This window comes from Lemur catta, chromosome 19 (genome assembly GCF_020740605.2).
Source record: "Lemur catta isolate mLemCat1 chromosome 19, mLemCat1.pri, whole genome shotgun sequence".
Lineage (NCBI taxonomy): Eukaryota > Metazoa > Chordata > Mammalia > Primates > Lemuridae > Lemur > Lemur catta.
In genome coordinates, this window is record NC_059146.1 from 13,184,523 (window position 1) to 13,199,272 (window position 14,750).

At 36.1% G+C, this 14,750-nt stretch overlaps 1 protein-coding gene across 1 annotated transcript; it reads right to left on the reverse strand.

Moving 5' to 3' along the window:
- Nucleotides 1-9: 9 nt before the first annotated feature.
- UGT2A3 (UDP glucuronosyltransferase family 2 member A3) lies at nucleotides 10-12,413 on the reverse strand. The gene is made up of 6 exons (XM_045533074.1): nucleotides 11,669-12,413; nucleotides 5,308-5,456; nucleotides 4,071-4,202; nucleotides 3,253-3,340; nucleotides 2,634-2,853; nucleotides 10-2,212 (listed from the first exon to the last, which is right to left on the reverse strand). The coding sequence occupies exons 1-6, from the start codon at nucleotides 12,390-12,392 to the stop codon at nucleotides 1,933-1,935; spliced, it is 1,593 nt and encodes a 530-aa protein (XP_045389030.1). The 5' UTR covers nucleotides 12,393-12,413; the 3' UTR covers nucleotides 10-1,932.
- Nucleotides 12,414-14,750: the final 2,337 nt, after the last annotated feature.

Genomic DNA, 14,750 nt, shown 5'->3' on the forward strand with positions numbered 1-14,750 from the left:
AAAGGGGGATTAATTTGTGAAAAGGCATACACATTTATTAATGTATACACAAGGAAGAATCACAGAGTAATTACTCTGAACCCCCAATGGGGTGCAGAAACTTATATACCATTTTGAAAGAAGGGAGGCTGTTTTGTGGCAAAGCTGGTAATGGGAGGTTTAGAAGAGGAGGCCTGACTAGCAAAGGTGGTCATCTTATGTAAATGAAATCTCACAGGTAGCAGCCCTCAGAGAATAGATGGTAAGTGACACTTTTATATCTTTAAAATGTCAGACTCTCTGTCAATCTTCCCTAAATCAGGACAAGTGAAAGCCTCAGAGAAAACCTGGCTTTATCAATGCAGATTTTCTACTGATGCCCATTTCCCCACAAAGCAGGGCTTTCCAGGGTTACTTCTGCTTGCTGCCTCTGAGCAGCCAAATCAAACTATGCCCAAGAAATATATTTTGAGGTAAAACATATTGATTTCCTTCATAACTTTGTATGGTTGTACTATTTAATTTAAAATGTTGGTTGACAGCCCCATGATAAGTTGCTGAGGCAAAGATCTCAATCAATGAAAGTTTATTTAGCCAAAATTTGAGGATACCCCTGGGGTACACACAAACTGCAGACAGTTTTCTTTTATATAGCTATTTTTAGACTGGAAATAACTTGTGAGTATACTTCATTAAAATGTATGAGAATTTCAAAAGTTTCAGTAAACAAATTATCACTTTGATAAAACAAATACTGAAATTAAAACTTTAAGTAGACATATCATTAAGATTATGAGGGTGTAAACAAAATTAAAAAATGTAATATATTTGTTTAATTAATGTAAGATTGCTTAAAATATATTCAGTTTAATGTAGAGCTCTACATGGCTAAATATTCAATATATCACATTCTTGGTCAAGCAGGAGTTCTAACATCTTAAATTCCTATCATGTAAGCAATTATTTGATAAATTTATATTTCCTGAAGATTGAGACTGAAAAAGCACATAATAATCTTACTTTCAGAGTAAATACCTCTTTATTTTCCCACAGTAAATTATACTTTTGATTATAACTAGATATTAGAAATTATGAATTTTAGTGATTTTTAAGGAATACACATTTAAATCTAGTTTACCATGCATAAAGTCAATTAAAAGTTTCATAAAATTAATTATTTTTATATTTCTAATAGTTTCTTCTTCCAAAATAATTTATTTGCCTTGAACATCTTGTTGATGTTTTCTCTTCCCGGGAAAAGATTGATTCCTTTTATTGTTTGGTGGCACTAATGAGAAGTGGCTCTTTCATGTTAAGGACAAAAGAAATATTGGTTGACCAAAGGCACAAATGTAAGCCATGATATTTAATGAGCTCTCTGGAAATATAGTAAATACTTTTAGTGTAATATCCTATCACCATTATTAACAATTCATGTTCTAAGCCCAGTAATGTTGGGAACATAGAAGGGCTTATTATTGTTATTGAAAAAGACCATTATATTTTTCATAACAAACTAATCTGGAGGGATACTTCCCTGATTTGTATGGTTTGCATCTTGTGAATTTTACTCTTTTGACTTCTCTACATTTATTGAAATCAGCTCACGTTTGTGAACTCCACAGGAATCTACATATTGTCAGTCAACCTATCAATTAAAAAACTGGTGACATCATGAAAATAATGATGTCAGGAATAAGACGTTTTAGAATCATCAGTGTCCACGTGTCAGCCCAGTAAGAGAAGAGGGTAAAGAAACCAGGAGAAAGAAAAAGAATGAATAGAAAACAATCGTAACTTGATGATCTGTTGAATTCTAGGCTATATAGCTAGTATAAAATAATAGGATGGAAAATATAAAAAGTAAAAGAAGATGACACATTCTTTTTAAATTCTTTGCAGCTGGAATTAACAGAATTGCTACATTTAGGCCTTTGCCTAACTTGGAAAGATCTATTCCCTCTTTTTCTTCTTTTCTGTTTTACCAAATTTTTGACAGGAAAATAAACAACATTTTGTGACCAAGAATATAGCAGTTGCCACACAGGCCAGCAGGAACCCAATCACATCCAAAGAGTGGTACTGGAACCAGGGGAGGTTGTAGACAGCTGCCCGCAGGTGCTTGGCTCCCTTGTGGCGCATGACAAACTCAATCCAGAAGACTGCCCGATCCAGGGGCTTTACGGGTTGATCGTGGTGAATTCTTGATAACCTCATAGCATTCTCTTTATAACTGGAAGGCAAAAGCACTTACGAAAATTAGAAAGTTTTGGTTTTGTTTTCATTAAAAACAAGTAGGTAAAATGTGATATATGTTATTCAAGCCAAAAGCTTGTTGCAAGAAAAGATTAATCTTGTTGTGACATGAACTTTGTTGGTTGCATAGCATTTAACAGATATGGGGGACATTGAAAATAAATATATTCTTAACAAAGTGCGGTAAAGTGAAGACATGGAAAAAATCTTATTTAGCCAATTGTCAATCTAAATCTAACTTTTCCAAGAAGGAACTATTCCACAGCCAAGATGATGAATGACCTAAGAGTGTGGAAAAAGATTCCTTGAAAAGTGTGCAAGTATGATCTCTAACAGTTTCTGGTAGGATGTATAACATAATGAATGACAGGTAAGCCTTTAAAAGCAAGAGTACTCACAAAGGATCATTAATAACCGCTCTCAAAGCCCTGAGCAAATCTGCAGTTGCTATTGTGTTGAAGTTCACCTCCAGGGCTGCTCCTTTGGCCTTCATGTGAGCGATGTTGTCAGACTGATCACCAAATATGGGAATTCCCACCATAGGGACCCCATGGTAAATAGCTTCATAGATCCCATTAATTCCACCATGAGTGATAAAAGCTTTGGTTTTGGGATGACCTAGTTGGGAATGGGATGAGAAACGGTAAGATGTTTATTATAAAGTGTCAAAAGAATTTGGGAGACCTAAGGGAAAAAAACTATGAGATAACTCACTGAAGAAGGCAGCATTTTCAACAAAAGATGAGCAAATAGAGCATTGCTGCCAGATAAATTTGTTATCTGAAGGAAAGGAGGCATTAATTTCCACTGCATTGCCTGAAAAATTTTACCTTAACAGTAGAAAATGTGAACCTCCAAAATAAATGGCCAATCCTTTAATTATATCTACTTTAAAATTGGAGGTAAAATGATATACTTCTGTAATTTTTAAATATTTGTTGGAATATAGTAGCTGTTAAAAAGATATTCAATTTGTCTCTCATCTAATTGCTTGTTTTTACTTTCTCATAGTCTTACCGAGAAGATCATTCTGGGGTAACCAGTCATAGAGCTGAGTATTGGCTCCTAATGTGGCTGGTTTTTTTCCTTCGAATCGCCACAAAACCTGTGGAATATAATCCATGTATTTCACAAGTTAAGCTACAGAATAATAGCATTATTGAGTTCTACGTAATTTAATCAAATAAAAAATAAAATGATTTTTGGATAGTTCATAAATACCGTTATCTAAAGAGTAGAAACATATAATTATGGTAATAACAAAGTTAAAATTAATTGAATATCATAAATTATTACATGCAGTTAGACTCTAATATCAAAATTATAATAGACTTTTAACTCTAGGAAACTCTAATTAATTAGAAAGAGTGCATAAGTCTAAGCTTCTACTTCTATGCCTAACCCTATTGGATAGAGATCTAATACAACTAAATATGTGAACAATATTCTTAAGCATAATTCCTCTCTTTGTTATATTTCTTTCCTCATTTTTTTTTTGTTCCATGGAGCTAAGACACTTCAGAACTTTCTCTGGAATAGTCAACACAGGCCCTAAAATTTCAAATCCTAAAATGTGAGGTAAGAACTCAATGTTTCATTTCTATTGCAAACAAATGACAACAAAGTGAGGTCTTTCCATAACAACAGGAGGCTCAGTAGAACAATGATCGATTGCACCCAATACACTATTGTAATGTTTTATGAAATCTTTACTTAATATTAATTAATGCCTATTATGCTAAGTGGAAAATGAGATTCAAGTTCAAATGGAAATTCACATTTTTCTTCACAGTTTGAATAGCTACTTATCAGGATTGGAGGTGGTAGTGACTGACCTTCTGTGGAATCTGGGCAAGGGCTGAAGCAATGAGATTACTTTTTTCGTCTGTAAGGTTTGGGACAATCGACCCCAGAGAAAATACCACAACACCATCTTCACCTGAGCTCTGGACAAATTCTTCCATTTCCTGCAGAGAAAAACATTTTTTTTTTTTTTTTTGCACTACAAAGGTGCAATATCACAAAGAATAAGATAGAGTTTGGTACATTTGTAAAATAAAGATTTGAGGGAGTTGTCAGGTGTTCGGGTACATTGTACGTGTAGGCTGGCATGACTTGCCATCTAGTCTCTTTAAGAAGAAGTCTGTATGTGAAACATATGGCCTAAATACATTATTAATTACTAGAAAAGGAACACAATCAAATCATTGTACAAAAAAATAAGTGATAAGAGCACAGTTCTTTTCATGTTTGGTTGACATCAAATCCTAAAAACATAATGGTTTGCTAATGCATAAAAATATTCCTTGAGGAATACTATCAACAAGATGGAAAAATAGATCTCCCGGTATCAATTCTCACCACTAAAGTATAACTAGTAACTATTCAAATACAAGAATACCACTCTGAGTTAACCAGAACTCAAGAGAGGAAAAAAATCCTTGTTTTGTTTAAGGTATTTCTCTAAAATTTCACCTGAAACTCCCACTGGTTCTTCTAAGTGGATAGTCACAAAACAGAACTCATTGTATTATCACAAACACATTTTACCTTAAGTGTTTCCCATTTCAGTAGAAACCATCACTGTCATTAAACACTCAAAGTGAAAATCTAGGAGTCATTATTACTGCCTTTTCTTCCCTCAGCACTTCTTCTTACTCACTGAACCCTGTGAAATATACCCCAAACTCTTATGAAAGTATGTTTGTCTGTCTACCATTATGATAAATGTTTATTCATAACCCCAATTTAATTGCAAGGAAAACTAGAGCAGTCTCCTTAATAATCTCCATGGTTCTAATTTCCTGTTACTCTAATTCACTATCCACAGTATAGTAACATTGATATTTTAAGATGCACTTCTTTCATGTCACTCTTCTGCCTAATTTTTCAATATAATGCCTAAACAATCTACATAGTACCCACAAGGATCCCTATGACATGGAAGATTAATATGGAGTGACAAACTGAAGACATTCAGCTCGTGTTTCTGAAATTAAGGCTGTAATCTTTTAAGGAAACACAGGTATCATATCACAAAGTACAGAAAATCCCTCAACATAATAGTGTTACCTTGGGTAAAGGTTTGGCGGGTTTACAGTGCAATCCTCCAACAAACTCAAAATTAGGTAAGTATGGTTGAGGATACTCAAAATCCCAATATGTTCGTATTAGCCACATGTCAGCTTTCCCCAGAGTCTCACATAATGTAGTGGTTCTTCCTAAAAGAAATGAATAACAAGTGGGTGAAAGGAATTAGCATATCATTGTTTTTTTTTTCCTTTTTTGAAACAGGGCCTTGCTCTGTTGCCCAGGCCACAGTGCCATGGTATCATTGTAGTTCACTGCAACCTCAAACTCCTGGGCTCAAATGATCCTCCTGCCTGAGCCTCCTGAGTAGCTGGGACTACAGGAACATGCCATGGCTAAGGAACACATGGCTAAGGAATTAGCGGTGTATAATTTGAATGAAAAAATTGTACCACTAATTTTCTAATAAACTATCAAAGGAAAGCCGGGCATGGTGGCTCACGCCTGTAATCCTAGCACTCTGGGAGGCCCAGGCAAGTGGATCGCTCGAGGTCAGGAGTTTGAGACCAGCCTGAGCAAGAGCGAGACCCCGTCTCTACTAAAAATAGAAGGAACTTGTCTGGCCAACTAAAAATATATATAGAAAAAATTAGCCGGGCATTGGTGGCGCATGCCTGTAGTCCCAGCTACTCGGGAGGCTGAGGCAGTAGGATCCCTTAAGCCCAGGAGTTTGAGGTTGCTGTGAGCTAGGCTGACGCCAAGGCACTCACTCTAGCCGGGCAACAGAGCGAGAATCTGTCTCAAAAAAAAAAAAAAAAACTATCAAAGGAAAAATAAATTTATGTCCTCTAGAATAACATAACCTTTAGAAGTCAAATAGAAAGAGGAATTAGTGAAACAATAAATAAAAGAATGTAAGAAGAAAAAGAGAAATACAAAGAAGGCAAGGAAGAAAGGAGAAAGAGAGAAAGAAAAAATAAATAAAGACAATGATATGTAAATGCATCTTTACAATATAAAAAAAACCACAACTCCAAACTATAAATAAATTTATTATTCTTTTCTTTCACTCCACATAAATTGCAGATGATAGATTAGTCCCATAACATTTGCAACCTATCACACCTCTATGGTTTCTAATCTCTAGTCAGGGATATATCTTTGAAGGATTTTGCCCAGATCGGTCCACCTTAATGTTCTGTACAATATTTTGTCACTTTAATTGAAGGATCGCTATTTTATTAGTAAGAATTTCCTGACTAATTTTTACCCATGAGGAGTCCTTCTCTGGGTTGAGAGATACACATGGACATACTATGACTATCACAAACTTACCTCAGTATTGCCCTCAAATGAGGTGTTTTGAAGGGAAACACGTTCTAAGTATTAATCTTAGGTTTTTAATCTAAGAAGGACTAACTGCATATAACCAAGTCAATTATTTCTATTTACAAAAAACAAAAACAAAATCATATTTTGCAACTGATAGGGAAAAACTCAATGAGAATTCTTTTCTCTTTATAATTCTAATCAAAGTTGGTGGTGCTATATACCACAGAGTGGAAAGCCTCCTTTCACAATCATAACATTTTAGTGTTTGAAATTATGTCTGAGGTCATAAAATCCAAGTGAAGATGATTAGTTTGAAATTGCCAGAAATTAAAGCAGAGCCATCTTGCAACTTCCAAGCAAGTACATTTACGTCTTCTAGATTTCTTCTTCTTTATGCTTCACATACATCCTGGATAACCAACCCCTAGGTGATTTTAATTTACATGATCTTAGGCCTCATTTAAGAATGACTCAGTTTTAAGCAATTAGAAGCATTTGATATATAAAGGGTTAGTTCACAATAACAAGAATACAGGTAATCAAAGAAAAGAGAAGGTAGCTAAAAAATATTATGTCTTATTTGTAATGTCATGCAGCCCTACCTCAGAGATATTGCAGGTTCTGTTCCAGACCACCATAATAAAGCAAATATTGCAAAAAGCAAGTCACACAAATTTCTGGTTTCCCAGTCCATATAAAAATTATGTTTACAATATCCTGGAGTCTATTAGGTATGCAATAGCACCATGTCCAAAAAAAATGTAAACACTTTAATGAATGTAAACATATTAATGAATATAAATCTTAATTAAAAAATATTTTTCTGCTAAAAATTACTAACACACATCTGAGCCTTCAGTGAGTTTTTAATCTTTTTGCTGGTGGAGTGTCATGCCTTGTTGTTGATGGCTGCTGACTGATCAGGGTGATCATTCCTGAAGGTTGGAGTGACTAGGGCAATTTCTTAAAATAAGATAGCAATGAAGTTTGCCTCATTGATTGACTCTTCCTTTTATGAAATATTTCTCTGTAACATGTGATGGTGTTTGATAGCATTTTACCCACAGCAGAACTTCTCCCAAAATTGAAGTTAATCCTCCCAAATCCTGATGCTGCTTTTACAGCCAAGTTTATATAATATTCTAAATCCTTTGCTGTCATTTCAACAATGTTCGTAGGATCTTCAGCAGGAGTAGATTCCATTTCAAGAAACAACTTTCTTTTTTCATCCATAAGCAGCAACTCTTCATCCATTCAAGTGTTACCATGAGATTGCAGTAATTAAGTCCCATCTTCAGCTTCCACTTCTAATTCTAGATCTCCTGCTATTTCTACCATATCTGCAGTTACTTCCTCCACTGAAGTTTTGAACTTCTCAGAATCATCCAGGAGAGTTGGAATCAATTCCTCCCAAACTCCTGTTAATGTTAATCCTTTGACCACCTCCCATGAATCATGAGAGTTCTTAATGACATTTAGAATGATGAATCCTTTCCAGAAAGATGTTGCTCAGATCCATCAGAGGAATCACAATCTATGATAACTATATTCTTACAAACTGTATTTCTTAAATGATAAAATTTCAAATTCAAAATTACACCTTGTACCATGAGCTGAAAAATGGATTTTATGTTAGCAAGCATGAAAACATTAATCTCCTTGTCCATCTCCATCAGAACTCTTGGGCGATCAGGTGTATTGCCAATGAGCAGGAGAATTTTGAAAGGAATCTTTTGTTCTGAGCAGTAGGTCTCAACATGGGCCTTAAAATATTCAGTACATCATGCTGTAAACAGGTGTGCTGTCAGTCAGGCTCTTTATATAATGGCTAGATCACAAGAAGAGTATATTTAGCATAATTTTTCAGGGCCCTAGGATTTTTGGAATGGTAAATGTGCATTGGCTTCAGCATAAAGTCACCAGGTGCTTTAGCCCCAAAGAATAGGGTCAATCAGTCTTTTGAAGCTTACTTCCAATAGAAGGGTGTTTCAGCTTCATTGAAAATTTGTTGTTTAATCTAGCTACCTTTAATAATTACCTTAGAAAGATCTTATGGATAACTTGCTGTAGATTCTACATCAGCACTTGCTGCTCCACCTTCCACTTTGATGTTATGGGGACAACCCCTTTCCTTAAAACTCATGAGCCAATCTCTTGTAGCCTCAAAGTTTTCTTCTGTAGCTTCTTTATCTCTATCAGCCTTCATGTAATTAAAGAATTAGAGACTTGCTTTGGATTAGGATTTGACTTAATGAAATGTTATGGCTGGTTGTATTTTGCATCCATATCACTAAAACATTCTCCATACATGTAAAAAATATGTTTTGCTTTTTCATCATTTGTATGTTCACAGGAGTAGCACTTTTACTTTCCTTCAATAACTTTTTCTTTATGTTCATAATTTGTCTAACTGTTTGGAACAAGAGATGTAACTTTAGGGTTTTCTTGTCTTTGACATGCTTTCCTCAGGATCTTAGTCCATTTTACATTGTTATAAAGAAATACCTAAAATGGAATAATTTATAAAAAAAAAGAAAGAAATTGATCTGCCTCCTGGTTATGAAGACTGTACAAGAAGCATAGCACTGACATCTGCATCTAGTGAGGACCTCAAGCTACTTCCACTCTTGTAGAAGGCAATGAGAGCTGGCAAGGGCAACAGTAGTATGGCAAGAGAAGTAGCAAGAAAGAGGGAGGAGATAGCAGACACTCTTTAACAAGCAGCTCTCCTGGGACCTAATAGAGTGAGAAGCCACTCACCTCCCTAATGGAACCATGGAGTCCATTAATCTATTCATGAGACATCCACCCTCATGACCCATATAACTGCCCTTGGGCCCCACTTCCAATATTAAAAATCAAATTTCAGCCAGGCATGGTGGCTCATGTTTGTAATCCTAACACTCTGGGAGGCCAAGGTGAGAGGATTGCTACAGGTCAGGAGTTCGAGACCAGCCTGAGCAAGAGCCAGACCCCACTTCTACTAAAAATAGAAAAAATCAGCCAGGCATGGTGCCATGTGTCTGTAGTCCCAGCTACTTGGAAAGCTGAGGCAGGAGGATTGCTTAAGCCCAGGAATTTGAGGTTGCTGTGACCAAGGCTGATGCCATGGCACTCTAGCCTAGGTGACAGAGCAATACTCTGTCTCAAAAAAAAAAAAAAAAGGGATCAAATTTCAACATGATATTTGGTGGAGATAAATACACCATATCTAAAAACTATAGCACTCACTAATCTTAATCATTTCTAGCTTTTGAATTAAAGTGAGACACTTGCTACTCTTCTTTTCACTTGAACACTTAGAGCCCATTGTATATTATAGTGCTGTGTCTCCAGGTATAGGGAGGCCTGAGGTGGACTAGAGAGATGGAAGAATGGCCAGTTGGTGGAACAGTCAGTATGCATACAATACTTATCAATTAAGTTCATCGTCTTATATGGGCATGGGTTGTAGTACCCCAAAATCATTATAATAGAAACATCAAAGATCACTGATCACAGATCACCATAACAGATATAATAATAGTGAAAAACTTTGAAAAATTATGAGAATTACCAAAATGTGACACAGAGACATAAAGTATACACATCCTATTGGAAAAAGGTGTTGACAGACACCATTGTTGATAGGGTTGATAGGTGTTGATAGAGTTGCCACAAACCTAATTTATCAAAAATGAAATATCTGTGAAGCATAATAAAGCCTAATAAAATGAAATATGCCTGAATATAAGGATGTATAAAAAACAGTAAATTAAAATGGACTAATACTCCTATTCCTTTAGTATTTTTAATATACATAAATCTGATTAATAATCATAATTTATAACTCTATAAAATATATGATAATAGATTCAGTTGGAAGTACAATATAAATATTATCAAAAAAATCTATTATTTAAAGCTACCCAAAGATCAAGTGAAAAGGTTCTTAAAGAATTCTTGGGGATTTCCTGAATCCATGGCCAGAACTCTCTTTTGCTTATAGGAAAAAATGCCCTTTTCTGTCTTTATTCCCCTTTGACAACACTTTTATCATGCTATTGAAAATTTGAATCTTACCAAGGTGCTTTAGTTATAATCCTATCATATTAAAGTTTGGTAGTTACCTATTTAAATTTATATATTTTCAATTCATCTTTGAGGGTAGACTTGAGCCCAGAATCCTTATATCATTTACCTATATCTATAGAACCTATCAGGTTGTCTATAGCTAGGCAGTGCTTAATGAATACTTACTTAATTAGAAAAAAATCAATGCATATAAATTTAAATTATGTCTAAACTTGAGGATATTTGATGTGGGTTCCTCTGAACACTAATTCCATAAAACAGTGTTATCTTTTAGAATTCAGTGGATTAAATTGGATAATATTTTGTGTCATATGATTTTTTGTTTCTTCTTTATGTTTCTACATATTTTTCAAATATAGTTGGAGGAGAAACCTACCTTGCATTGACCAGCTCAGATCACAGCTGAATGTATAAAAATTACAAAATAAAGACTTCTTTTTGGCAGAAAAGGCAAACAATTAAAAGTAAGTCAAATGAAAAATAAGTCAAATAAGTGTACATCAGTGAAATAAAAGTTCTACTATCTTTTACTCCACAAAACACAAAATATTTTCAAATCTATTTTTCTAGTTTTTGCGTAGCAAACATCCAAGAAGGCAAAGCATCTTAGGAAATGTTTCAATATAACCAGCCATGATGAAATGGTCCACAGAGGACTTTTTGAAGACTCTTCTGAAGTTTTTGAGAGCAATAATAATGGTGGGCACCGTTTCCTATAGAAATTGTATAAAATCAAGAATCACAATCTGTGCCTCCCACAAATTTGTGCTACAGATTGGGACTATTTAAAGAAAGTACCAAATCTATTGAGGGTTAGGGTGGAGACATGAGAACCCCGGGAGTGGGACAGGACTTTGCCAAAGAGCAACCTGTGGACGTGTCAGTTCTCTGAGCAAAAGCTGCTTGACATTGAGGGGGACATTCCACCCATCAGGGATGTCTGCATCTCCGTATTTCTTTTGTTAACTAGATTACAATGAAAGGAAGACTCACTTACCTAACGCTTCACTGTAAAACTGTTTCCAAAAATGAAAGTCATTATAATCCATCCATAAGTTAAAGAAAACTGAGAACACTGTATTTTTTACTCTTTCCAGAAAGGTCATTCTGTTGGTTAGTCCTGTCATATGCACAGGTACATAGGAAAGTGGAGCTGGAAGTTTCCCGCAGTGTCTTTCCATAGTGCCTCCTATAGAACCTCTAAGTGAAATCACAAAAGGGACTGCAAGCACCTCAGCCACCAGGTCCCCACAAGGCATTATAGGGTCTGTAATCAGTATGTCGTAGTTGGTTTCCTGCAGCTTCTTCATGAGTGTCTGATTGTAGACGACACTCTCACACCGACCTCTAAAATATCCATTCAATTCAATAAAGAAATCGTTCAGTTTTACTGCTGATTGCCAGGCTGGTAAGGGTGGCAACACATTAAGAACTAGGTCAAGAAATTTGTTAGTTGAATTCTCAAGATAATTTTTGTCTTCTGTCGTATGGACCACCTCAAATTTCATTGCAGGAGTCTTTCTATAGTCAATGAGAATAGTCTGTTGTGGGGTCAACACAGTTACTTCATGGCCCCTCTCTATCAGTTCCTCCAGAATGCACTTCATATTGAGCCAATGGCTCATGTCACAGGGCCATACCAGGACCTTCCCACAGAATCCACAGCCAGCCCAGCAGAGCAGCGTCAGCAGAATCGCCAAAGCCCACTTCCCAGGCGTCATGACAGCAGCTCCCTCGCACGCTGCTCTACAGACCTTGCGTGTTTAATGGGCACAGAACTGAAATGGTAATTTAGACAAGGAAGTTAAAAATTAACTTTTAAGATTAAAGGTCATTGTTCGATGGCAAGTTAAATATTTATTGAGAAAATCAAACAGAAATGCAATATATCATGAAGGAGCTCTGAAAATTTTACCTCAAAATAAGGCTCCTTGGCATAAAGAGTATTTTGAATTAAAGGTTCTTAGAGATTAATTGTCCCTTAGAGGAGGCTTTTCCTCTATCTGCATAAACTGGACTGACCTGAACAAAAGATCAAAGGGAGCAACTGACTTCCCTTCCTCTCCCTGCTACTTCAATATATGGCAGGAAAGAAGATGAAGAATGCAAGCAGACCTGGCCCAAGTTGTTTTAAACACAATACCTGTCTCTCAGGTTAATTTAGTTTTCAAAGAGAATCATTTACAAGTCAATCTGTCTCCTAGATCCATTTGTCCTCCCTAGTACCATTAGTCACCCTTAAACAGAATTACCTGTGCTCCACATTTACCCTCCCCGACAAAAGACAGGTATAAAAATGTCTGAACTTCATTAGTTTAGTGGGTAATCACGATGTGATTTTCCCCATGTGCATGGTATTGGTAAATTAACCATTCTCTTATTAATCTGCCTTAACTGTGAGTTGATGTTTCTGCAAACTTTTGGGGCCAAAGGCAAGTTTCTCCTCCCACTACAATCAGTAAAATGTTGATTCAGGCTGTGCGGCAGTGGCTCACTCCTGTAATCCTAGCACTTGGGAGGCTGAGGTGGGCGGATCGTTTGAGCTCAGGAGTTCGAGAACAGCCTGAGCAAGAGCGAGACCCCATCTCTACTAAAAAAAAAAATAGAAAGAAATTAGCTGGACAACTAAAAATATATAGAAAAGATGAGCCAGGCATAGTGGTGCATGCCTGTAGTCCCAGCTACTCAGGAGGCTGAGGCAGGAGGATTGCTTGAGCCCAGGAGTTTGAGGTTGCAGTGAGCTAGGCTGACGCCATGGCACTCTAGCCAGGGTGACAGAGCAGGACTCTGCCTTAAAAAAAAAAAAAAAATGTTGATTCAGCATTCCTAACCTTACTAATAAAATACACAAAGTAGAGATACCTTTATTACCCAGATAGGTTATGAAATGGAAAAAACATCTTTGGTGTTAATATTTCACACACGGAAACATACACACACAAACACACATCCATCCCATACTAACCCCAAAGTGCCAAATGGTTTAGGAGAATATGTATGGCATATCCCATGTCCAGTTGGAATACCCACTAATTTAATAGTAATACATTTGGATAGCTATGGGGAGTATTTTGGTAGGTATCATAGGGATCAAAGGCCACTGAACCCCCCCCAAGGTTCACCAAACTACAGGTAGCAAAGGCCCCTGACCCCATAAAGGTTCACTGAAAAATCACCGACATAGGCAGATTGATTAATAAGAGCAAAATGATACAAATTTATTTAATGTATATACTTGGAAACACTCAGTTTTCAATGAAGTACAACTGTTTTAAAGAATGGGATCTTGGAAGTAGTAAAAGAGGTTTTTGGAAAGGAGAAAGGAAGAGGCTTGGTGATCTTGCTATGTAAATGAAACCTTATAGGCAGCAGCTCACAGAGAATATAGAAGGTAAATGCTTCTTTTCAGACCTTTAAAGGTGTCAGACTCCCAGGTAATTTTTCCTAGATCAGGTAAGGCCAGACCTGGATGTAGTAATGAAGATTCTCTACAGATGTAAATGTCCCCTGACATAAGACATTTTTTTAATATTACTTCAATCTGTGAGACTCATGGCAGCCATCTCAAACTATATCAAAGAAATATACTGTGGAGCAAAATATTTCTAATTTCCTTCAGTCCTCACTTTGAAACTAAAAATTTCATATATAAAAAAGCTAAGCTGATAGTTTGTGAGAAATTTGGATTGGAGTTATTTAGAGATAGACAAAGGAGTGAAGGAAAAAACAAATTAGGATAAGTGGAAAAGAGCAAATTGAAACATCATCCTGTATCTTGTTTAGTCAGGGTCTTAGTCCTGTGTATAGATCACTTCGATTAAAGTGCTGTGCCCCATTCCAGGAGCTGGCATTGCACATGAGCTTTCAAACAGAATAAAAACAAAAGTTAATATTTGGAACAGTTTTTAATGTGGTTTCCTTAGAGCCTGGAGGGCATCCAGATGAGATGTCTAGATATTAAACTTAAAATATGATCAGCTAAAGAGGAAGTAGGCCATGACAATCTGACAGGTTTTCTTGCTTAGAGTTTGTGTGACACAACGTACACTTGCAAGACTTCAAGAAAGACGTAGTAGCAA

Bases quoted from the DNA above. Each gene is read 5' to 3' on its own strand.
- UGT2A3 (XM_045533074.1), bottom strand. From the start codon at position 12,392: ATGACGCCTGGGAAGTGGGCTTTGGCGATTCTGCTGACGCTGCTCTGC. The intron at 4,203-5,307 runs GTAACACTATTA...TTTTCTCTGCAG, and splicing joins CCGCCAAACCTTTACCCAAG to GAAATGGAAGAATTTGTCCA. The intron at 3,341-4,070 runs GTCAGTCACTAC...TATATTCCACAG, and splicing joins TTGCCCAGATTCCACAGAAG to GTTTTGTGGCGATTCGAAGG.